At 44.5% G+C, this 23,469-nt stretch overlaps 2 protein-coding genes across 4 annotated transcripts in view; both read right to left on the bottom strand.

Annotated features, from left to right (window-relative positions):
* Positions 1–23,469, bottom strand: part of LOC146860776 (cell surface hyaluronidase-like) — a 665,184-nt gene that overhangs the window by 267,481 nt on the left and 374,234 nt on the right. For all 3 annotated transcript variants that reach the window (XR_014978861.1, XM_085644718.1, XM_085644719.1), the window contains exon 19: positions 7,324–7,532. Coding sequence is in view for 2 of the 3 variants with exons in the window: in XM_085644718.1 (XP_085500844.1) it covers positions 7,324–7,532 (209 nt within the window). In the remaining variant the exon portion in view is untranslated. The remainder of the gene's footprint in view (positions 1–7,323; positions 7,533–23,469) is intronic.
* The window catches only part of CEMIP (cell migration inducing hyaluronidase 1), a 908,751-nt gene that overhangs the window by 677,133 nt on the left and 208,149 nt on the right, over positions 1–23,469 (bottom strand). The window lies entirely within an intron of this gene.

Raw genomic sequence — 23,469 nt, 5'->3', positions numbered from 1 at the left:
TATCTTTACACCAACTTACAAGGCGGGCACATTGGCAACAATACCAAGCTGCTATTGTAGTCTACCTGAACACCGGGACATCCATCTCTACTTCTCTAAAATAGCTGAGCATGTTGCTTTCAGAGTTTTTACATGTTATGGAGGGGTTTTCTCATTTTATCTGGAGGAAGGAAGTTTACATTCTGCTATGTGGTTTTCCACTTCCCGCGTTGAGTAATTTTCCCCAATCCAGAATAATTGTATATGCAGAGATAATTTGACCACATTGTTTTTTGAACAATTAGTTAGTTAGTGTTTCCAAGTGGCAACTGGTACAGAATGGGGGTGGTGAGATGGAGGGGGTGAAAAAAAAGAAAATTTCACTTATCTCTGCACAGCTGCCATCTCTCCTTCATCGTCTCTCCTCCGGTTCTCTTTCCTGGAAGCAGGAAGCACGCAGGCTCCCCTAAGCTAATCATGACACTGCTGTCATCAGCATGATGGCAGCATTGTGATTGGTCTGAGCAGCCTGGTTCGGCACTCAGACAGGGAGTGGGAGCCTGTGCATGTTCTCCACCCAGGCTGTGCAATACAGCAGGGTGGAGAACATGCTAAGTGCGCATGACTGTTTGGCCTGCCCAAAATGGCCGGCTGCACTGTAATGTGCAAAGTGCATCAACCACTCCTCCCCCTGCTGGCTGTGATGGCAGCCAAGCCCCGCCACACCCCAAAACTGGCTCCAACATGGAAAAAAAAATGATAATAACATTGTGTTATCATTTTATTTTTCCTTTTTTGCACTGCTGAAAAGCAGTGGGGCGACGCTCCTCTGCCTTAGCGGGGGAGCCACCGGTTCTGACGTTCCGCCTTTAGGGACTTCACAATGTGTGTAGGTGGTGGGGAGGGCCTTCAGCGTTTCTTGTAACCTGGCAGGTTTTCAAGATTTTGTCTAAATTGACTTTCACACTATGCCTGAAAGAAGTTTAATATTTTCTTAAAACCGAGGTAGGTTTTCACATTGTGTCTGAAACAGTCGCCACATTGCGACTGGAGATGGGTGCTCAGCAAACAGTATAAGGCAGTAGTTGTATTGCAGTAATGTTGGTGCTCCCATGGGAGGAGGAATCGGCTGCCAATTCCACCCCGATAGTCCCTTCAACGAAGAGAGTGGAGAATCATCAAAAATCCTCCCCGAGCACTCGCAAAATAATAGATAGTCAAAACCAATATCAGAGTCTTGATTGGTCGAGTCCACTTTTAATTCTTTGACATCCGCCCTCGGACACAATTTACTCCATGTCTGTTATTCATTAGTACAGTTCCATTCTTCAAATGTTCAACTTGAAAATGTAGATACGTAAACAAAGCAATTTCCTACAGCCAACACGTGTTTTGTCGTATGTTATCTCACACCTCGACTTCTTCAGGGCTGAGGCTAACAAGATAATATTAAATTCCGGAGTTTTCCTCTGGCGTCCAGTAACGTCTATGTGAACAACAGACAATGGTATTCTGAAACCCCTCAGTAATAAACTCACGGGGTCGGTCCACTCATCAAAATCGGTCCAAATAATTATTTGAGATTTAAGAAGATAATGAAGAAATATAGTCTGATGCGGCCAGAGAGTATTCTGTGGTGTGCAACAAGGAACTTGGCATCAAAAGAGAGCTGGCATCTTTAACAAGATTCCAGTGCAGGTTAAAGACAATAATCAGACTCAAGCTGGCATTGATGCCAAAAGCAAAGAAATACTGTGTGTGTGGGCATAGTGGGGGCAGTTCAAAGGAGAGCCGAAGACCAAGCAATAAAGACAAGCTTCTACAACGACAATAGGCTTGACTTTTGTGGAGCGCATGCTGCATGCCTGTATGTGCAAGTCAGTTCACATGTATACATATATCCTCAGAAAGCACCAAAGTTATAGAATTCCATACCAGTGACATTGGCACAAACATGCACAGAGAGCAGCAAAGCTACAGGCACCCATCCAAGTAGGTACCACACTGTGATTTACATTTATTTCTAGAAATATGGGTATGTTTCATATATTTCGCTGGGATATCGAGTAACTTTTGCCCCCGAGGGTATACCTTTCACAGATAAGTCATGCAAGATACTTTCAGTGGATATTTCGAGGAGAAAATGTCTCTCAGTGAAACGTTTTCCACTCAAACTTGACTCTCGTGGGCAGAAATCACACACAATTTCACATAATGTGAAAGGACAAAAAAGTGCAGATTTCACATTAACACTAAATTTAAGAATTATGCAAGATTATATTAGCATAGCAAAAACTACATCTATGTCTACTATAATGGCAATAAACAGAAATGCTCTGAGCAGTGCCCCAAATCAGTGTCGGCATGAGGATGTTGGCAATGGAGGAAGGGCATATGACAGACATATGGTAGTGCAACACGAGGGAGGCACTTACCAGAATTGAAACAGTGCTGTGAGTTTTACTATTTTAGCCATGTGATCAGGAGTGCTTACCCTCGGAAATACTCCGAGGACTGTCCCAATTCTAGTAATTGTCACCCTTACCACTGTCCATCTGAGGATGTTGGAAATGGAGGAAGTCAATAAGACACAGAACTGAGATAGTGCTCAGAGTATTAGAGATTGAGCCCAGCGATTAGTGGGGCTCACCCTATGGTGCAGACATTAAGCAAACACATTTTGAAATAGATTGCAAAAAGATATGCGTTTGGAAAAGTGAGAATAAAGTGGGAATAGAGAAGGAGTGCTCCATGGTCATAGGCTCAAGGGTGTTAGCTTGTTCTTTGAATGCTCAAATAGAGGCACACAGTTCAAATATAGACACCCATGAACACCTCCATTGCTGCCAAGTGGCACCATGCAATGTAAGACACCTTTTAGCCAGCCCTGTGATTTATTTTGTTCAACTGCATTTTGCCTGGTGGAATTTTAAAGTTCCTACCTGCTATTACATACAAGCACAAAAAATACAGGTCTCTAGATACAAAATTGTGTTGTCTGCAAAACCACTCTAACTTAATGTGCCACATCAGGCACAGCTATGCACATACAAACCATTCTACATAGATGAAATATAACACCCTTCGATGAGTCTTTATAGTGTTGACAGTTTAACCTGCTTTTATTTTGCTTGGTTTATTATGTTGGCGGGAAGATGCTCCCTACTTTTTCTGCACTGCAAGAAATTGGGTTACTGGATGAGGGGGTGAAACTATACTCAGGCAGCAACCACAATCCTTGCCAAGGTGCAGTCACAAGCAAAACCAAAATTAACCTGCGCTCAATAGAAAAAGTTTGACCAGGTGCTCGAACAGGAAGAAGGGGGAAGAGCCTTGGAGAGGAGGCTCTATCATGGAGAGTGGGCCTTTAGACCCACTTCACTGCCAAACAGAAACGCATACACACCCCTACACAGCAAGAAGGAACTCATCTGGAGCCACCTCCCATGTTCTTGGGAGACTTTAATTGGAGCCAAACCATGCAGAGCATTCACAACTGAGCTAGAAACATATTCTGTCCAAAGGTTTCCAGTTCACAATGTGATAGAGGCTCTTCACTGGTGGCCATGTGGTGAAACGGGGAACTGTGTGTCACACGGTGGCAGGTCTGTTGTTTTTTCAGGGAGGCCATGGCACAGCGACATCCCAATAACATTCAAATATTATTTTGACTAGGAGTGGGTGAAGGTCTTAGTACGCCTGTGTAATATGGGGAAGTCAGGAAAGTTTGTCCATGGTGAAGGGTTGAGAATTAGTAAAGTTTGCTAGATTCAAACAAATGTATTTGAAGGTTTCCTAGTCTTTCTGTAATTACTATTTCCTGCTCCACGAAATCTCAATGGAGCAGAAAATCACTGCAATCTGCATCCCTTTCATGGTCAGCAGGTGAGAGGGGCTGGGGAGGTTTGCAGGAGACTGTATAGGTATGGGGGACGAGCAAGCGTGTATGAGGATTGTGTGACAGAGGGTGGAGCACATACCATAACATGGCCAGGAAAATCAAGTGCATTGTAGATGTGGGCTGGGAGTGGCAGGGGTTTGGGACTAAGATGGGTGGAGGGAGGGTATTAGTATTGGGGACAGGAGGTGGCACCAGTCTGCCCACTACATAGAGCAGCCCTGCACAATAATGAATGCCACGGGTCGATGCAGCTGTCCCCTTTTTAGGTCTCGCCTAACATTGCAGCACGCATGCTTTGCTCGCTCTGTGAGACATATTGTGGAAGCGGAGATTTCAGAAGGGGACTTGAAGCCCCGCCCATCATTTTCATTGGGTCAAGTCAGCGATTATGCTAAACGCTGGCTTCGCATTGAAAAGGATGCTTCTTGGTTAACGCCCTGTCTCCTTTTTGGATGGCCCATCCAGACTGGATCGTTTGCTTCACGGCTGTCGTTTCTTACCTCTAGGAGGCGTGTAGTGACGGATCATGTTTCCGAACAAGCAGCTGCCTTTCCGCAATGGTGAGCGCTTGTTTCCTTTGTAGTTTGGTTTGTTTAACAAATGCTCTAGTTTGTTCAAAAATTCCCTTTTCTCTGAAAACATCTTCTAATTCCGTATTTATAAGTGAAGTTACAAATCTCAGTGTGAATACATTTTTTTTCTACAAAGCAGCAAGTTAAAGCTGTGTTTACGTGTTGCGGCCCTGCTTTCATCCCCCTGCAAAAATAGGGCCCGCTCCGCACATGAGTATTCGCCGCTTGTTTTAAATGAGGCCGTGGGGTCCTTTTGTGCTGTTAACAATGGAGAGCATCAGCCATGGGGGAGGGGAGCCTGGGAGGGAGCTCCATTAGGATGCTGGAAGGGGTCTGTGGGCAGCACGTGAAGGAGTGAGTGAGAGCAATGACCGGTGCGCAGCAGGTGCAGGAGTTCAGGTGCCGAGAAGGCGGCAGAGAGGATGGGGACTCGGGCAGAGTGAGGGCTTTTGTTTCACCGCTTCGGGCTGTGTTCAACCTCCTGCGGTTGTGGTTGGTGCTAATTATATGCGGGTTCCCGCGGGAAAGTGACCGTAAATAGGACTCAGCCTCCATGGGACGTGATCGCAGAGGGCTTAACGTGGGAGGGTGCTCGGGGTAAGATTGTTTTTCGACAGAGGCAGGTAGAGGGGTTCTCCTGGTAAGATTTTGACCCCGGGAGAGGGCACAGAGTAAGAGATTTATTTATACACTGGTAGAATGCGACCCCAGAAAATGAGGGGGCATAGGGAGAGATGAGGGCTTTGAGAGCAGGGCCGTTCACTTGGGGGAGCTTTCCAACGGCGTCACTGGGAGTGGTGGTGGGGGAGAGGAGGTGTATGATGGAGGCATTTTCATCCTCTAGTTTTTGGGTGCCCCATACAGGACATATTTTGGGGACCCGGCTTGCTCGGGTGAATGTTTTAATGTTATTAATCATTTCCTACTAATCTGAGCCTGCAAGATGCAAAACAATTAATGAGATTTATAGTTAGATTCTCAGAAACGAACCACAGAAACCAGTGGAGAAGTTGAGAGAGTCGCTTTCTCAGGGAAGCTGCGCGCTTTGCCCATCCCTCAAAACATCTACGGATGGAATCCCCGCAGGGCATATTTTTGTGTTTTGTTTTTGGGGAGGGGCTCTTACTGCACGATCCGTAGTTTCCCGTTGACCCCACGCTCCCTTTCTCTTAAAGACACAGGGTTGCGTGTCTGGTCCACAGAGGCGCAGATGTCATTCATGTCTCTCACTCTTTCAGGCACTACTTTTTAAGGTCTCGCCTAAAACACCGCATGCGCTGTCCATTGCAAGACATATTGTTAGCTTACAGTGATTTTAATGCTGTCCATTAGATGCTATTGGCTTACGTCACTGTCACTCTTTTACTTGCTTCTTATACATTGCTTCTCTGTGCTTTCCTTCGTCATCTTGTGTCTATCCCTCCCCTGGAGCATAAACACATTATTTTGTCCTTCCACAGGTCACTTTTTCAGGCACAACTCTTTTTTAAAAATTTTATTTAAACACTCTGTGAGTGCATGTGTTTTCCATCTGTATTTTTCATGTATTCTCCCCCCCTCACCCTCCCATCTGCTGCGCTCCAGGTTCCTCTATTAGCTATGTGCTTTTCACCAACATGCCCACGTTGTTCTCGCCTGTATGCTCAACTCTGCTGTCTGTTTTCTTCCCCTCACCTGTGCCCTCCATGTTGCCTCTCACCCACACCCTCTGTGTTGCTTCCCTGCTGCTAAAAAAAAAAAAAAGAGTTCCCGTTTTTGTTATTAATCCAACTTTGGTATGTGCGTGCCTATATAATGGGACCGGGTGTGTTAAAATCTTTTTACTTAAGTTCTTTAGCCATTTAGCTGTGCGGCATGACAAAAACACTAAGGCATATCTAGTAAGTTCCAAAGCTGAGACCTATTGGCTTTGCCAACCCTTATTTTCAGTTTGATTAACAATCCACAAGAATGCATGTTTTCCGGCTTTCTTGCTCATGTACTTCTCGCCCACTTTTTGCCACACTTCGTATTGCTGTCTCTTGCTCCATGTGCCTGTCCCACCCCGTCCTTGATGCGCTCCCCCCTCCTCCTTGCTTTTTTGCCCATTTGCTTGTCCACCCAGTTCCATTTTGCTCTATCTCCTGCCCGTTTGCCCACCCCTGCGCTTCAGAATGCGATCTCTCCATGTCTTGTGCTTCGTTATACCAGTGCCTCCACCTGCTTAAGAAACAAGCATTTGCAATGCAATAGGTCTCGCATTTACGCGAGTTTGAGCTATTGACATTGCAAATAACAATGCCTTTTATTTTTGTTTTCGTTTTAAAAACATAAATAAAAGGCATTGTCATTTACAAAGCCAATAGCTTTAACTCGTGTAACTGCGAGACCTATTACATTGTAAATGCTTGTTATTTTAGAGACCTTGTTATTACAAATGCAAGCATTTCAAGCTTACAATGTTTTGTTAAAAAGAAGCGTGCAGTTTCAAGAATTGTTAACTTTGTACACTCTTGATAAGGTCTTGAAGCCTTTGGAGGGGGTTCAGGACGCTTTAGTGCCAGTGCCACCTGTGAAAACTCAAACTGCACCATCTTTGGAATGGCCAGGCAAGGGTCATGCCGTAGCAGGAACGTGCGGAGACCCTGCCAAGAGAAACTTGCCTCTGTGTTGCAGAATTACTGGAAGGAGAAGTCGTGAATTGAAAAATCTGTGAGGTTACAGGGAGGTCAGGCACGAGGCAGCTCCCTGTTATTAAAAAACAGCAGCACTAGGTGTCAGTCATTAGCGGCCACTCCCAGTTTGCTGCTTCTTGCCAAACTATTCGGAATGTGCAAAAACAATCCCCCGGCCTCCCGCCCCAGCTCCGCCGCCTCCAGATGTCTGTCCTACCTGTTGAAGTTGATGGGGTACAGAATGATCTCCTCAGGAGGGCGTCCGTCCCACTGCATGGTGTAGGCCTGCTGTAGCATCACCACAGGCTGGTACTGCTGGTATGGCGCCCCCCGGTTCACGCCTACCAGCCTCAGGGGGTGCGCGGGGTAGGTGGCTCGTGCAACCAGGAGTGTCAGATTCTCTGGGCGCCGGGCCTGGATGTAGAGCTGCCGCAGGGGCAAAATAATGGCAAACACATTCGTTACTCCCCGCAGACATGACCGCACATGTGGATTTGATCAAGAGATCCTTTTATTATTTTCACTCAAAAAAACTCGAAAGCGTGCGAAGTGTCACTGAAACAAGTCCAAAATAAATAACGAGTTCCAAATAAAAATGCAGGCTCTATTCTCATTCCACCCGCGAGAGAGGCAAAAAGGCAAACAGAGAGAGGGAGAAGGAGAGAGAGGGAGAAGGGGAGAGAGAGAGAGAGAGAGAGAGAGAGAGAGAGAGAGAGAGAGAGAGAGAGAGAGAGAGACGTGCATTAGTCCGAGAAACAGAAGTAGAAAAAAGCAGTGGCAAATTCAATGGATGGCCTTGGCAGGCTGTGCAATTGTTATTTTTCTAAACATTTTTCCAGTAAAAGCATTTGCCATTATAAGGGAAAGATAAAAACGTTGCGCCACCTAAACGTGGACACCATATGCTTTGCAATAAAAAAATGTAATTTAAAAAAACATGCAATGCTGTAAAAGCAATGTTGTTAAAAAAAATACTATGCCTTTAAGTTGTACCATACGTTTCATTAAAATTATTTGTGAAGGCAACAAGAAGAAATCATTACCCAACCAAACACTCAAACTACACGCATCTACAAAAACTTTACAACAGCTACTTTGAAAAAGAAAAAGAATATAAATCACTATTATGGGCACCTGACATGCAGTCAAAATAAACAGCCATTTTTTAAAATACTATGCAAAAATTCAATTAATAAAGCACACTTCAAAGAGTTTTGTCACTGCACAGAAAAGAACGATTTTTAGGAAGAATTCAACAATATTAAAAGCTTTGTGCATTCACTTAAAGTGAAGAATGTCAGTGGGATCTTGGGCTGACCCACTGCCTTATACTGTGGCGGACAGGAGCAAAATGTGATTGACCATTGAACATATCGATGGATTGATCAGAAGCCCCTCTAAGTATGCATATTATGCCTTACTTTTTGAAAAACAACAGTAGTCTGGTGAGATAGCAAAGGCTGTCTCAAAGGGAAATGTAGAGGAAGAGCAGAGAGTGTTAGCACAGAGAAAGAATGTAAGTGAGATACAGGAGAGAGAGAGAGGCGGGAGAAGAATAGAGAGTGAGTGGTGAAGAATGAACATCAATTACGACAGAGGAAGGCAATGTTGGGTCAGAAAAGTACCTCGCATGGTGATGGACATGCACCCCTGTCCTGAGTGTTCGGATGTATGGATCACCAATGATGATTTTTATTTTCATCGGCAAACACACATCATGCTATTGCAACATGACATAGGACTGTTACATGGATGGCGGTCTTTTTGGACTGGGGAGGGGGCGCCCAAAGCTCTACCCTCATAGTGGTGAAGGGTTACTGCCTTTGCCAGGAACGGTGCAGTGCATGGAAGTCCATGGGTTCCATTTTGGAAGACCGGGGGCTGACTGGAAGAACATGAGTAGAGGACATGTTAGTGCTTACTTTGAGCTGGTGGTCTCCGGTGCTCAGCACCGGCACTTAATTGTTAACACCGGCACTCATAACAGCCTGCCACGTGGTGGCGCTCTTTGCCTAGTAAAGAAGTCAATCATTCATTCAAAAATATAATAAAAAAATTACAACTACCTGCCAACCAAGGCATTCCTATAGCTTTGGGGGCTTGGAATAGTCCACATTGCCACACTTGTAGGCGTATGATGGTTAGTAGCTGTACTGGTAGTGTCATTGTCAGTGCTGGCAAAGGCAATGGATGTTGCAAACTGCAATGGCCTTCTGACGAGGGCGCTGGTACTTAGTTTCTTTTTTTACCAATTAAGCAATGTGACGTACAGTTATTTCCCCTAGCATATTTGTGTACTGCTGCATTCCTGTAAGCTGCATGGGACACAATGGAGTAAGGGAGAGCCATGCTCTCCAGTACACTTCAAAGGGTGTTCTCTGATTCGGAGAGAGGTCACTGAGAAGGGGCCTACGCCCATCTAAGTAAGGAGATGGGCTTAATAAGTGAATCATAAAAAGTTTGGCTGAGGTGCTGGTGTAAACATTTGATACAAATATCAATGTGGCTGACATCCAGGTGTGAACCTCTTTTCACTTCCATGGCCCGTGTTGTGGGGCTATCAGATTTGTTGCCACTCCTGCTGTGATGGACAGATTTCTGGAGGAAGGAAGAACAGTGGAGGGGAAACATCCTTTATCCCACGGTCTTAACAACAACCTGACTTTACAACGGCTTCACTGCCCCAACTGCGACGTTAACACACATTACTTTAACCTGCAAGTTGTTACAGCAACTTGCTGTAGGGGGCGTGCTGTTGGACTGGTGTTAGATTTTCAAGTCCAACACCTTCCCTACTGTTGCATACACTGGAGTAGGAATAGTAATTTATACTATTCCAAAGTCCAGCGCCCCCTGAAGCAAGTTGATGTAATGAATTGCATAGCAAAATAACGCGTGGTAACATTGCAGTCGGGGTAGTGACTGCTTTGTAAAGGCATGCAGGATAAATGCATACGGGGTTCATACAACCACAGTGGAGAGGGCACTTAGGAAGTAGACCCCCCAGCATAAACTTCAGAGACTCAGACACCAAATCACATTTGGTGTCTCTAAAGGAACTACAAGAAGGGGAGCTTGAGACCCCAAATGTGTTAACTGTCAAGCAGCTAGTCAGACTGTGTGAGGGGGAGAAGTTCTACAAGACTTCTGCCATGTGACTAGGATTTGGGGCCAGGGCCTGCTAGTCTCCTGGCTGGGTGAGGGGACATCACCCAGGAAATTCAAGGCCACCTGCCTCTAGAGCCTGAAGCACTAGTGCCTGCTTGCTTGCCAAGACCAGTGCGCCTTGTGAGGGAGAGTAGAGTGTTGCAGGGAGCAAGGCCCAATGGGGTGACCTTGACAACTCGATCTCCATAGTGAGGTGTAAGGAGATGGTTGTTGCACCAATCGAGTTCTTGCCTATGTGCAGGAAAAGGTCAGCAACCATTGTATGCTAGAGGAGGGCAGCTGAGAAGTGAGCCATGACCCTTGCTGCACAAAACGAGCCACCACCCTCTGCAGTACCAAGTTGGTGACTCAGTGTGACAGGTGGACCACTGTGAGGAATGCTGCTGCATCTCTCGTACAATACCCCCTGTGCGGTACCAAGTCGGCTAGGCGGGACCACCATAAAGAATTCTGCTGTGTCGATTGGGCCATAGCCTGTGCGCAGAGGACAAAATGTGACACCATCCTGGGGAGGGGGGAGGGGAGGGGAACTAGGCAAGGAGCATGGTCTAGTTGCAAAAGTTGATGGAGTAATCAGCAGCCGTGGTGACGCAAGTGGGCCCAAGCTGTGACTGAGGACAAGCACTCCACCTGGATCTCAAGAAATGTCCCAAGCATCAAAAGAGCATCAAGAACTCTCCAGCCGCTGCAGGACAACATGTGCTTGTGAAAGACTTATAGGAGGCAGCCGTTGAAGCTACAGCTGCCTCGAAGGGGTGTGCGCTCAGACACTCCGGTCGCCCAGATCCTGCTGGTGCAAGTAAGACTGATTTCCGGGCCAGACGGCCCCAGGGGATCTTGCATGCCACAAAGCGCTTCCACACTGGAACACTTTTGACATTAATAAAGAGTTGGAGTGTGACTTCTGAGACTAGGACTACTAGTGGGGCTTAACATGAATGTCACCTATAGTGAATGGGGAATAACCACTACTACTAGCTAGAGGGAAGTGGGACTCAGGGACCCGCCTATGCCACACTAGAGGCCAGACCTCAGGGGACTGCATGAATTTTTTGTGAATGTTGTATCTTTGTGTTTGTATTTAAATACTAATTTTTTCATAAAAATCAGGTATTTGACTGGACAATCATTGATTGCTGCTGTAGCTCATACTTTGAGTTGTGAGCCCGTGTTCACTCCTGTGTCTACCTCCCCTGAGAAGCCTTGAACTGCTTGACCCACAATACCACGGAGAGTAATCTGTTGAATAGGTACATGGCCTAGTTGTTCAGGATCGATGGTAGGCCCCAAAACATCAGGAGTAAAAGGCCTCAACCCCCACGGTTGGGCCCAGGGGATCCTGCTTGCCTCGTGGCCCTCCTAATGGGGCTCTGACAGGCAATAAAGGAGAGAAGGGCTGATGAAACAGGAGCTAGAACAAGAACAATAGAAATAGGTAAAAGAGAGATAACAGGAGAGAGGGGGTAGAGAAGAGCGAGAACAAAAGAGAAAGTGAGAGAGATGGAAAGGCAAAGACCAAGAGATTGAGTGTAAGGGCACTCAAAGTGAAGCAACAAGAGACAGGTGGGAAAGAGAAATGTAGAAGGAAAAAGGACAGGAGATCAAAAGGAAAGAAAGAGGCAATGAAAAAAAAGAACAAGGAGTATGAGAGCCAAAAGCAGTGGCAGCGATAGAAGGGGATGAGTGAACAAGAGATGGAGGAGGTAGAAAGAACTAGATTGGAGAGAGAGTTGAGGAAATCATTGTGTGGTTGGGAATAGGAGGAGAGAGAATGAGAGCGATATGGGAAAGTCAAAAGGCAGTGTGAAAAAAATACAGAGAGAAGTAAGAGGGAAAATAGGGATAGGGAGCTAGAAGGAAAAAATATGATCAGATAAGGGCACAGAGAAAATAAGATTAGAGAAAAAGAGAAGTAGAAAAGAAAGAAACAGCAGGACCAAAAGAAGAACCATACAACTAGCGTGGGGAAAGAAAAGATATAGAGTCTGATAGAGAATGACAGCATGAAAGGGAGAGAAGGAAACAGCAGAGTCACATTTAGTGCTCCACAAAACACCAACAGTAAGTTTACTTTTCCAAATACAGATTCCTTCTAACCAATGTACATTTAACCCAGCAAAATACACTGAGGTCAATGAATGTACATTTAGCCTAAAGAATTTATCACCACACACAAGAACATACTGGCATACAGTATAAGAAAATGAGTTACTTACCTGAAAATGTAGTGTATTTGTATCTTTCATAAATTCATCTGCTTGAATCGTTCCCCATCGTCGAAGTGGGAGTCTCACGGTACCATAATAAAGCAGTATATAACATTATCATAGGCTATAATGGCAATGAACAATTACTTTAATAGTCTATACAAATCCTTTTAAAAGAGAACCAAACTCCATCCAATCAGGCAAAAGCTCCCTCAAGAATACTCTCAACAGAGGCAGAGTCCCTCAGATTTTCTAGATCTAGTGGGAATATAAATCCCGTAGAAATAAGGTGAGTCTCTAAGGGGAGGTGGGTGGGTCGCATATGAATCTATGAAAAATACCAATACTGGACAGCTGTTACAGGTAAGTAACTCACTTTCATCTCCAGTATTGGATCTTTAATGGATTCACATGCTTGAATCAAAATAGCAAGCAGTTACTGTAGTTCTACACTTTTATGTCAATGGTACAAATAGCAGATGGTGGGAACTGGCATTTATGGTTCTCCCTCATTTCAAAGAGATCTAGTGCTAGCTTGCCCCAGAGAGAGAAGATCATGTTTAGCGCCAACTGATCCAGCTCCCATTTGTGACAGCGGTTCCAAGTTCTACTTAGCTCTTACTTAGTGTCTGCTAAGAGATTGCTTGTTCCAGGGACATGTTGTGCCTGAACGGTTATCATAGGGATCAATAGTCAGCTCCAGATTTCCTGAGCTTCCTTAGCGATCTTGTGCCCTCTTGTTTGTTCACATAGTGCATGTTGGTAGTCTTGTCTGTGCGAACTAACACTGTTGACCCTGCTATCTTCGGCAGGAAAGCTTGGAGACTTAGAAAGATGGCTTTGAGCTCCAGGCTATTGATGTGCATGCTCTTCTGGTCTGGAGACCACTTTCCTCCGATTTGTAGGTTTTGCAGATGACCACCCCAGCCCTCTAAGGAGGCATCTGTGGCTATTACGAAATTGGGTATTAGAGGTAGGAATGTGAGGTCCTCTGAAAGATGGTTGGTTTGTGACCACCAGCTTAACGCTGCCCTAACAGCTGGTGTGATCTTCTCCAAATCATTGAATGATCTTTCTGTTGAAGCCATTGTTTGTCTAGCTCCTCTTGTAGTGGTCTCATTTTCAGACCTGTGAAAGGGAACAGGTTGATCGCCGAGGCCATCATACCTAGAACGATTTGAACAGACCCACTGAAACTTACTTTTCTCTCGATTGTTTGAGAACTAGCTGTTTGAGTCTTCGTTGTCTGTCCTGGGATAGAAAGGCTTTGTCATGGATGGTGTCCAAAGAAGCTCATAGGAATATTATTCTCTTGAAGGAAGAGTTGATTTTTGGTGGCTGACAGTGAGGCCTAATCTGTGGAATAATATTAGGCAAGCTTCCGTGCCTTGGCCGCTTGACGGGACGTAGGTGCTTTCATCAACCATTGTCGAGGTACGGGAATACCTGATAACCATCTTTCCTCAGAGAAGCTGCCACAGGAGCCAGGCATTTTATAAACATATGGGGAGCTGACTTGAGGCCAAACAGGAGAACCTTGAACTGATAGTGGGTGCCAGCTACAGTGAAACATAGACATTTGCGGTGTTTGGGGATGTGAAAGTATGCATCCTGTAAATCCAGGGTTGTCATGTAGTCTCCATGGTTGAGGAAATGCAGGATGTCTGGAATGGTTACCATGTGAAAGGATTGCTTTTGCAGATACTTGTTTAATTTTCGGGGATCCAGAATGAGTCCCCAGTCCCCTGTTCTCTTTTTCATGAGAAAAAAACAGGAGTAGAAACCCATTCCCTTTTGGTGATGGGGAACTTTTTCTATTGCTCCTTTGGATAACATGGTGAGGGCTTCCTTCCTGAGTAAGTGAAGATGAGGTGGGTACCCACCATTCGGCGGAGTGGTTCGCGATCTCTTGATAAATTCCATGGTATGACCATAGGTGATAAGGTCCAATTCCACGTGCTCCCCAAAAAGGCACTTTCCAAAACTGCAGTGTGCCCAATGATTTTGCAGTTTCCGTGTCTTCCTTGATGGTCTCTAAGGCATCGTCCATGTGCTGACCGAACATGGCTTGTCCGTCATAAGACATGTCATGAATGTTTTACTTTACCTTAGGCTGGAAAGATGTTGCTTTCAGCCAGCCTTGCCAACTTAAAACTGCAGCCCCTGCCAGCTGCCGAAATCCAGTAGAGACTATGTCCATAGCGCAATCAGTTAACTCAGAGGATGTCCATTCCCCTTCTTGTAGGATCCTGTCTGCCTAAAATATTTTGTCCTATGGTATTAGATCTATGATGGTACTGATTTCAGACCACATTTGCCTGTCATATCGACCCAATATGGGCAGTAAATTGGCTGCATGAAATGTGATGGCAGACATAGTTGAAAATCTTTTGCCTATATTGTCCAGGCGCCTACCCTGTTTATCTGGTGGAGCCGAGATAGGCGTCGAGGGGTTTTCGGAATGGCACTGAGCCGCTTGAGAGACGACTGAGTCCGGCATTCGGTGTCCGAGTAAGCAGGCAGGTGAGTCTTCTGGTGCCTTGTATTTTTTTTCTATGCGTAGTATGACGGCCACGACCGTCGCAGGGTTCCTCATAATCTTTGTGCCTTCTTCCCATATGTTTTTTACAATCGCCATGGCTCATACCGATTTCTTTGTAGGCTCCTCAAAATCATAAAGAAAGTAGTCAGACTGCTTGACTGATATTGGTAGTTGAAGTCTTCTGCTGCTCTCTCCATCAGGTTGTGAAAACCACCTACGTCATCTGGAGGTGAATCTACAGACTGTGGTGCAGGAGGAGATTGAGTGGGAATCAAATAATCATCCCATTCATTATGGGAGGATTGGTTGACTGGAATTTCGCCCTCTTCTCTGTCATTGTCTGATGATGAGAGATCAACCCTAGGAGGCGCTGCAATTTTTAATGCAAGAGTCATCATGGGTGTCAAGGGTGGAGGGATAGGTCTTGGTGTCTTGGGAGACGGAGGCAGAGGTGGAGCACAGGGCTGTGCTAGTGATGGTGGCCTTGAGGGCTCCATAAACCTCCTATGGTAGTCTTTTAACATCCCCTGTAAGTCTTGGAAAAGTAATGCAGGTACCTGCACCAAACCCTGAAGTGAAGGTGAATGGTCAGATTGTTGGAAATGTTCTCCATAATACCTGTGTCTTTCTGTATATTTTGTCTGTTGTGGGTTATAGTACCCCAGATAATAGTGCTCTTATTCATCCTCCTCTTCTCGATACTTTACATGGAACCTAGATGGGCTGGGGGCTGTCCCAAATGGGCCATCATCATCCAACCTCTCCATGTCCAGAAGATGGCTTGGGATAAGAGGAGACACCTTGCTTGGAGAGTTGTGTTCAGGTAAGAGATTTTTTTGTTGCTTTTAGTGTTGCCGACATCAACGTCGAGCAGTTTCCAACTGCTGGGGCTATTTTGTAACCTTCTGCACTGACAATGTTATCTTCATCGACGGTTGCAATGGTGTCTTCAGCGGAGCCTCTGCCAATGGTACTATCTTTGTCGTCGGGATCGACGATGACGAAGAGATGGAAGGCATCGATGTTGCCGACATCAATGTAAATGTGGTAACTCTCAACATTGTCGATGATGGTGTTCTCGACGCTGAGGTGGTGTCTTTGAGATTTTCAAAGTGGTTTTAGGCTTTGTCATTAACATTTCCGAGGAAGACTTTGGACGATGAACTACAGACTTCACAGATGGTTTAGCGGGCTCAGACCTGGCAATTTCTGAGGAGATTTTCTTCTTTTTAGAACTGTCCTTGACAGACTCACGGTGAGTCTTCTTTAGGCCCTTCCTGGACTCCTATGAAGTCCCCAGATCACAGGATCTTTCCCTCTTATATGACCTTCTCTGAAAGGTTGAAGAGGTGTCACTGTCTTCCTCAGAATTAGGTGATCTTTTAGATTTAGATTTTTGAAACCACAGATGAAGCCTCCCCTCCCTATCCTTCAAGGTTTCAGTTAAAATGTTACCTTATGCTGAGGGTAGAGGCAGTAAATATAGTCCTTGTGGGGGCCTTCAGCATGAAGTCTTTTCTTCCCACATGTACTACAGGGCCTGAAAAGTCCTTTCTAAGATGACTCAGACATGGTAATAGCAGGAGATACGTTTTCCAATACCGGTTTTAAGAAAAACTGAGCAGAACTCAGGGAGACCACCTTCACACGACGTGAGATTGAAAATCTATGGAACTCAGCCTCTGTTGGGAGTGTTCGAGAGGGTGCTGTCATCTGATTGGCTGGAGTTTGGTTCTTTTTTAATAGGATATGGAAAGGCTATTAAAGTGATTTTTAATTGCCATTATAGCCCATGGAAATGTTATGTACTGCTTTATTGTGGTACCGTGGGACAGCCAATTCTAGGACAGGGAAAGATTCAGGCATGTGAATCTATGAAAGATCCAATACAGTATAATATAACATTCACAGAACTCGACTAAACATGTATGAACTGATCAGACAATAGAAGAAGAAATACTCATTTAGGAAAATAATACAATATCACAACTACATACACCCTCTACTATGCAACTGTCGAAAGGATAGATAGTCAGACTGGGCAACTCCACATTGTGGGCTACATAACTCTACATACTTTGCCACTATTGTTCACGTAGTACAAACTTTTCTTACATGGTTAAGGTGCAATGAGCACAAAGTGCAATACTTAAAAAATAAATCTAAAAAATACTAAAATACTTTAGTTAAAGTGTATTTGATAAAAACCTATAGTAGTGCTACTCTGGTCAATCAACATATCTGAAATATTCACTAATACACTGTAATACAAAAGGGTGTATAAAGTTAAGCCATTCAACCTTTGTGAGCTTGACAGTGGGAAATTGTTCCCAACACAGGGAGGTGTTGACAGATGCAGCAGGTGTTCTGCTGCTGTTCAGTGGCAATCCTTCTTTAAAGACCCCCTATGCTGCTCTCCCTGACATTCCACGGACATGTCCCACAGCCCCTTACAGTATACCCTGCTTCATTGTCAATTCCCCCATCCTGCCAACATCTCTATGGGCCAGTCCCTTCATGAACAGGAGGACATACTGCAGCTAAAGAACATCGCCGTTCTGTGAGTCATGGGTGGGGAAACTTAATTTCAGAGAAACTGGGTAAAGTGGAAGGAATTTGCCCACTCTATGGAAGCAACGTTTTCTAATTCATCCAGTTTTGATGATGGAGGTGTTACCTTTGTCTGCTCCGGACATAGCATCGCACTATGCATTATTTTGAGGAGAGTTAAAGTGCATGTAGCGATATGATGTGTTTCCTGGGTCTGGGTTTTAACCAAGCACATTTAAAAAACAGACCTTTGGAACATTATATATAGAGTACGCCTTGGCGCTGCCCCTTCCAACCATTGTGGTTCTTCAAACAGCTTTGTTCAGTCATTGGCTTGAGGATGTCAGTTTCGACTAGCTTCAGTCCATTGGAGTGTATACCTCTCACCTAATGCTATTGACTAATTGGTTGTATCCGTTCACCTCCACTCAAGTGTATGTACTGAACGGCATAAGGAACTACTTTACAACTATAGCACTCTGTCCTCTCTGCTGGCTCCCTCCTGTGGTCTCCTACTAACGTGCTAACGCTGCATGTATTACGAAATAAAATCCTGATTGTTTCTTTATAGAAAGCACAATCAAGAAAGTGTTACATTCTGCACCCTTTGTAACTGTATTTCTATTTCACAGATGTAAAATGTGTGTTTTATGTTACATCCTACAGCTCTATGTTTCAGAAGGATGAAATGCTGAGATGTCATTATACAAATTAAAAATGTTGCCCTGGGAAGTTGCATGGAGGTTGCACGTAGACCCTTCTAGAAGGAACTATATGATACCTACATCTAATTATATACACTTGAAAAACATGCACATTGGGTAGAATCTTAGATGTTGCATTTTTAATTTGACCGAATATTAAGTTGTAACGTTTATTTTATTTACAATTCTTTGCCATTCGGTGTAGGCCGGGTGTTGCTTTTTTTGTGGAAAGTAAGGGGAGGTGTTTGATAACAGAAACCTTTCCTCCTTTGATTTCACACCTATCTCAAAACACTTTAAGCAACTTATTCACAGCTTGCTATCAAGCATGGAAAGCAGAGAAAGAGGGCCTCAGGCTCATACCAAGGGTTTTAAACAGAATAATCTACCTATCTATAAATGAGAATGGGGTGTGCCAACGGGATCCCTTGGCTGAATCGACCCACCTGTCCCACCACTGGAACCAGGTCCACATAATGCAATTAATGTGCATCGCCAATTACAAAGAAGGACTGTCGGTCACGGGCTGTGAAAATGGCACTGCTTGCATGTACATGAAAAGAAAACAAGCATTTGCATTGCAACAGGTGTCGCATTTAGTTTGAACTATTGGCATTGTAAATGAGAATGCCTTTTATTTATGTTTCAGTTTTTGAAACATAAATGAAAGCATTGTCATTTTTAAATGCCGATAGCTTAAACTCACGTAAATGCGAGACCTATTACATTGCAAATGCTTGTTCAGCTGGTTTTCCCTGCCACCGTGTGACATTGGCTCCTGTGATGTGTACCGATATCGCATGTCACACGGTGGCACCACAGTGTGAGTTGGCACCAGGAAGGTATGCTGTTACATGTATAGGCTTAAGAATCCCAGCATGCACAGTGTTGGCTGAAACCCCAGGACATTACAAGGGGCCACCTGGTGACTTTTGGTACCTGGTGACTTTTTGCACACTCCAGTAACAGGTGTGTCTTTTCACCCCAGAGGCTGAATGAATTACATCAGTGACCTAGAGGCTGAGGTGCAGCTGGCGTTTGGCCCACTTTTTGCACCTTCGTGGCATTAAGCTGTTACAAAATAAGCTGCACGAGCGTCTGCGGCTTCTTCTGTAGATAGTTTTTGTGTCACATGAGCATCTGTATTTGTGGCGCCAGGATGGGGTCAGATGTGACCTAACGAGGAAGAACCTCTGCAGGCTTTTTTTCCCAAAAGGGCCTGCTTGAAAATATGAGCCAATACATTAGTATGCCCAAAGATTGTTTTTGCGGCTTCGAGCGGCATTTGGGTTCTTTGTAGGCACAAACAAAAGGAGTAAATTACCATAGATCACATAATGTTGAGCCAAGACACAGGTACCCGACAGTTAGAGTTTGTCGCAGTACCTAGAAAGCCACATCTTCAGTTTATTAACTTGATGATCCCTTTCAAACTAACAAAGTCATATTTTTGCAAAAGTGAGCATCACCAAGTTAGCATCTGAGCTGGTATTTAATCCATTTGTTTAGTTTTTTTTTAAAAGGGACGTAAGTATTCTTTGTATTTAGACTATATTAATACTTACGCCAGAACTCACACCCGTCTAATTAAGACCGGACTGGTGAGACCGGGCATCGGGCGTGTTCCCAGGAGGCTGGTAGGGAGGGGGTCCACTTTTGTTACTGGGGGCCGGTTTTGTTGAAGTGCAGCATTTTAAAAAGCGCTGCAGAGTTCCTTCTATATCCATTAGTTTTCTGGAAAAAATAAAAGTGCCAAGGCAACTCTGGCGATTAATGTACCAACCTGCTGGAGTTTTGTCTATTAGCAGTTTTGACTCATCTAAGGTAGCGCAGAGGGTTAATATACCTGCTGCAAATAGCCTGTACCCTGCAGATCACATAACAGTATTTTATGTGTATAGCTCAGTGGGTTATCGCGTTTGCTACAGAGATCCTTTTGTTACTGTGCAGTTCATAAGTTACCATTGTAATCTGGGTTATAAAGTTATTATTTTGTCCCAGTCTTTCATTATTCTAATTTTGCAAAAAAGGGTTTGTTTGGGTAGAAATACATTCTTATTAGTAAACTCAACTCTAACCACTGTTACATTGTGAATCCTAAGTTTGTGTTGCCCCAGATCAAGCACTCTTAAAAAATGCCTATCAGTATAGATGACATTTGAACCCATGTAGTCCCCTATGTCTTATGTAACATTTTATATACACCGATTTACATATGTCTGAAAATAAAATACATCTAAGAGTCCTAATAAAGATTACCCTATCCTGGTGAACTGTAAGGTCAACATTTACTATGCTTTAAAAACTAATACAGTTGAATATACAACGAAAAATGTGTTCTGAAATGCACCATTTTTACATTTTCCCCAAATTTTCTTGGGGGAGAACACCCCATAGCCACCTGCAGTGGTAAGGCTCGCTCGCTATGCACTGTTTGGGGGCTAGTCTGGCAAAATTAGCCAGGGCTGCATTGGGTTCCCAGCCCGGCCCTGCATCTAATAGCGTGTGTTTACCAATCTATAAACACTTCGCATTAACAAGGAAAATTTGCATCTGTGCATGTTTTAAAAATCCGTATTTCTTGGATTGTAATGCATTCCCGCTTTACAACTTTGAAGCATATAAAGTAATCGCTCCCAAACATTACTTTTCCATTCAAAAGGAAATTAAGTTTATGCGTTACCAGCAGACAACAATGTGAGGTGGAAGAGCAAGACACAGAAAAGACCACCACTGATGAAGAGAAGCTACTCCCTGTGAGTGAACGGATGCTTCTAGGGATTTGACGAGCTGTTAGTGACAAGAAGCGATCAGATGGCGAAAGGCTGCTTGGGCTTTATGAAACTGAAAAAGTGGTTTGGAAGAGAGAGGCTGTCTTTAATATCCGAAAATATGTTGTCCCCAATAAAGAAATGGTATTTACTAAGAGGAGCAGGGTAGTAACCCTAATATAAAATAAATAGTAAATCAAACATGCTCCATTTAGAATATAGATAATCATTCACTGAGGAACTAAGTACATAGAATGAAAACCCACGCTACTTTTTCACATTACAGTAACACACTTTCAAAAACTTCAAACCAACATAAAAAAGGGACTGAAATCCACACTACTTTTCAGATATAACCACAAAAGAAAACACTATTAGATTGCAGCAAACGGGAAAAGAATTCTCAAAACAATGTGCCAACACGCTCCGGTTCCAATGTAAACACACCAAAAGGTTGCTTCCGAGCAACCGTGCTCGCAAACAAAAACACTATTACTTTGCAGCAAACAGTACAGCCATTTTCAAAACAATGTGCCAGCATGCTCCGGTGCCGATATAAACACCAACAAGGCTTGGCACGCACCTCTGCAGCAGGAAACTATCCTGCGAGCCAAGCAGCGGTGAGATGAGTGTGAAGGGATGGCTCAACACACAAGAAGAAACGGGGTGGCGCTTGCGGACATCAAAGCGGCCGCAAAAGTGAAAGGGATTGCGATCAAGTACAGCACGCAATGCGCATATGGCGCCTCTGCTCGTAAGTGCGCGCCCGCGCACATGCACGTAAGCTTTAGGCCGGCCATGGTAGCATTTTTTAAAGCCCTTACTTAAAGTCTCGCCAGGCCAGCGCATGCGCTGGGCCAGGCGAGACCTAAAAAAAGTGCAATGTGATTACCGGTCAGTTGAGCAATGACCACATGGCAACGAGCTTCCAACTGATACAATAAGGAAGACAGACATGAGGTCGTTGCCATGGGGAAGACATACAAAAGACATGCAACTGATCTGCCAATCGAGTGAATCAGTGTTTGACTGTATTGTCACAGTTTGGAATCCTGGTGGGTCCACTCAAACTTTCGGCATTCAAAGTTCAATCATTGCAGCACCATGGAGCTGAGCAACAATAAAAATGTTAGCGGTGCCAAAACATACAAATACACTGTTACGTTTCATTATGTTAATGCCAATATGGATATCAAAAGATGATGCAACGTGATTCACACCTGGGGCAGTATTACGGTAAAAGGGTATTTTCATTGTTTACGCCAGGCCCACCTTCAAAAAGGTGCACCAGACGCAAACAGTGAAAATGCGCTCTATTATCATGAATGCCCTGTCCCCAGGGGAACCGCAAACTCGTGCTGCTCTGGGGGCAGTGCATTCCTGTGAAAAACGGAGCTGTTGCTTTAAAGCCACTCTGTGTTTTCACAGTGGAGGCGGCAGTCCAACTGCACTTTTGAAGGGGATATTTTTCCTCCTCAGGCCTGCCATAAGGGGGCGCACTAGCAGTGCGCCACCTTTTACATGAAGCACTGAGTGCACCTCCTGAGGGCTTCTTTGCCTCTGCGCCTGTGTCTGTAATACAGCGCAAGTGCAGAGGCAAAGGGATTCCCTCATTTGCATGGGGCACGCTGTGCACTTTATGTGCGCCATTGCTATCGGTATTCCAGGAGGGGCCGCACAAGCGTCTGCGGCCCCTTCTGTAATACCACAGTGCCCTGGGGCGCACAAAGCGGGCACAAATGGCTGTTGTGCCCACGGGGCACTTTATGTAATACGGCCCCTGCACTTGAGTTTCCAAAGCAGGATAAGGGACTTGGTGGGAACAATGACCGGGTCAGTGTTTTGTTTTCCACTGTTCAGGCCATGCAAAGCATGTAAGTCTGTCAGGTTGCATAGGAAGAGAAGAAGGAAAGGGAACAGAAGGGAACAGAATAGAGAAAGAGAGAAAGAAACATGATATAATGAACTCAAGGAAGATGAGCTAGACAATGCGAGAATAAGAAGACAGACAAGAAATAATGCTTAATGGAAAAGTCCATAAGAAAGAAATGTAAGGAGAGAGAGAGGAAATAACAAAGAGAATAAAAGGACAGAGTCAAGGAAGAAGATTTGAACTTCAAGAGTTGTGGATAGCAGGGAAAAAAAAGACAATAGACTGAAGTAAATAATGAAACCAATACAAAACACAATCGCACAGATATGGGAAGGACCAGATAAATCCATGAGAAAAGCCTTTAGAAGACGCAGAGAGAACTCATTAAATTGAGAACAAAAGTCTGTCAAGGACAGTCCCGAAACAGAAATACAAGGGTAAGAATGAAAAATTGTGCAGAAATCATGACAAGCAGTTTCGAAGTCCTTTCATGATTCTACCTCGAAATGCATCAATTAGGAATGACAACATGGATCTTACATAATTCT

The sequence above is a fragment of the Triturus cristatus genome, chromosome 3_1 (assembly GCF_964204655.1).
Source record: "Triturus cristatus chromosome 3_1, aTriCri1.1, whole genome shotgun sequence".
Taxonomy (NCBI): Eukaryota; Metazoa; Chordata; class Amphibia; order Caudata; family Salamandridae; genus Triturus; species Triturus cristatus.
This window is presented reverse-complemented; position numbering and strand designations above follow the sequence as displayed.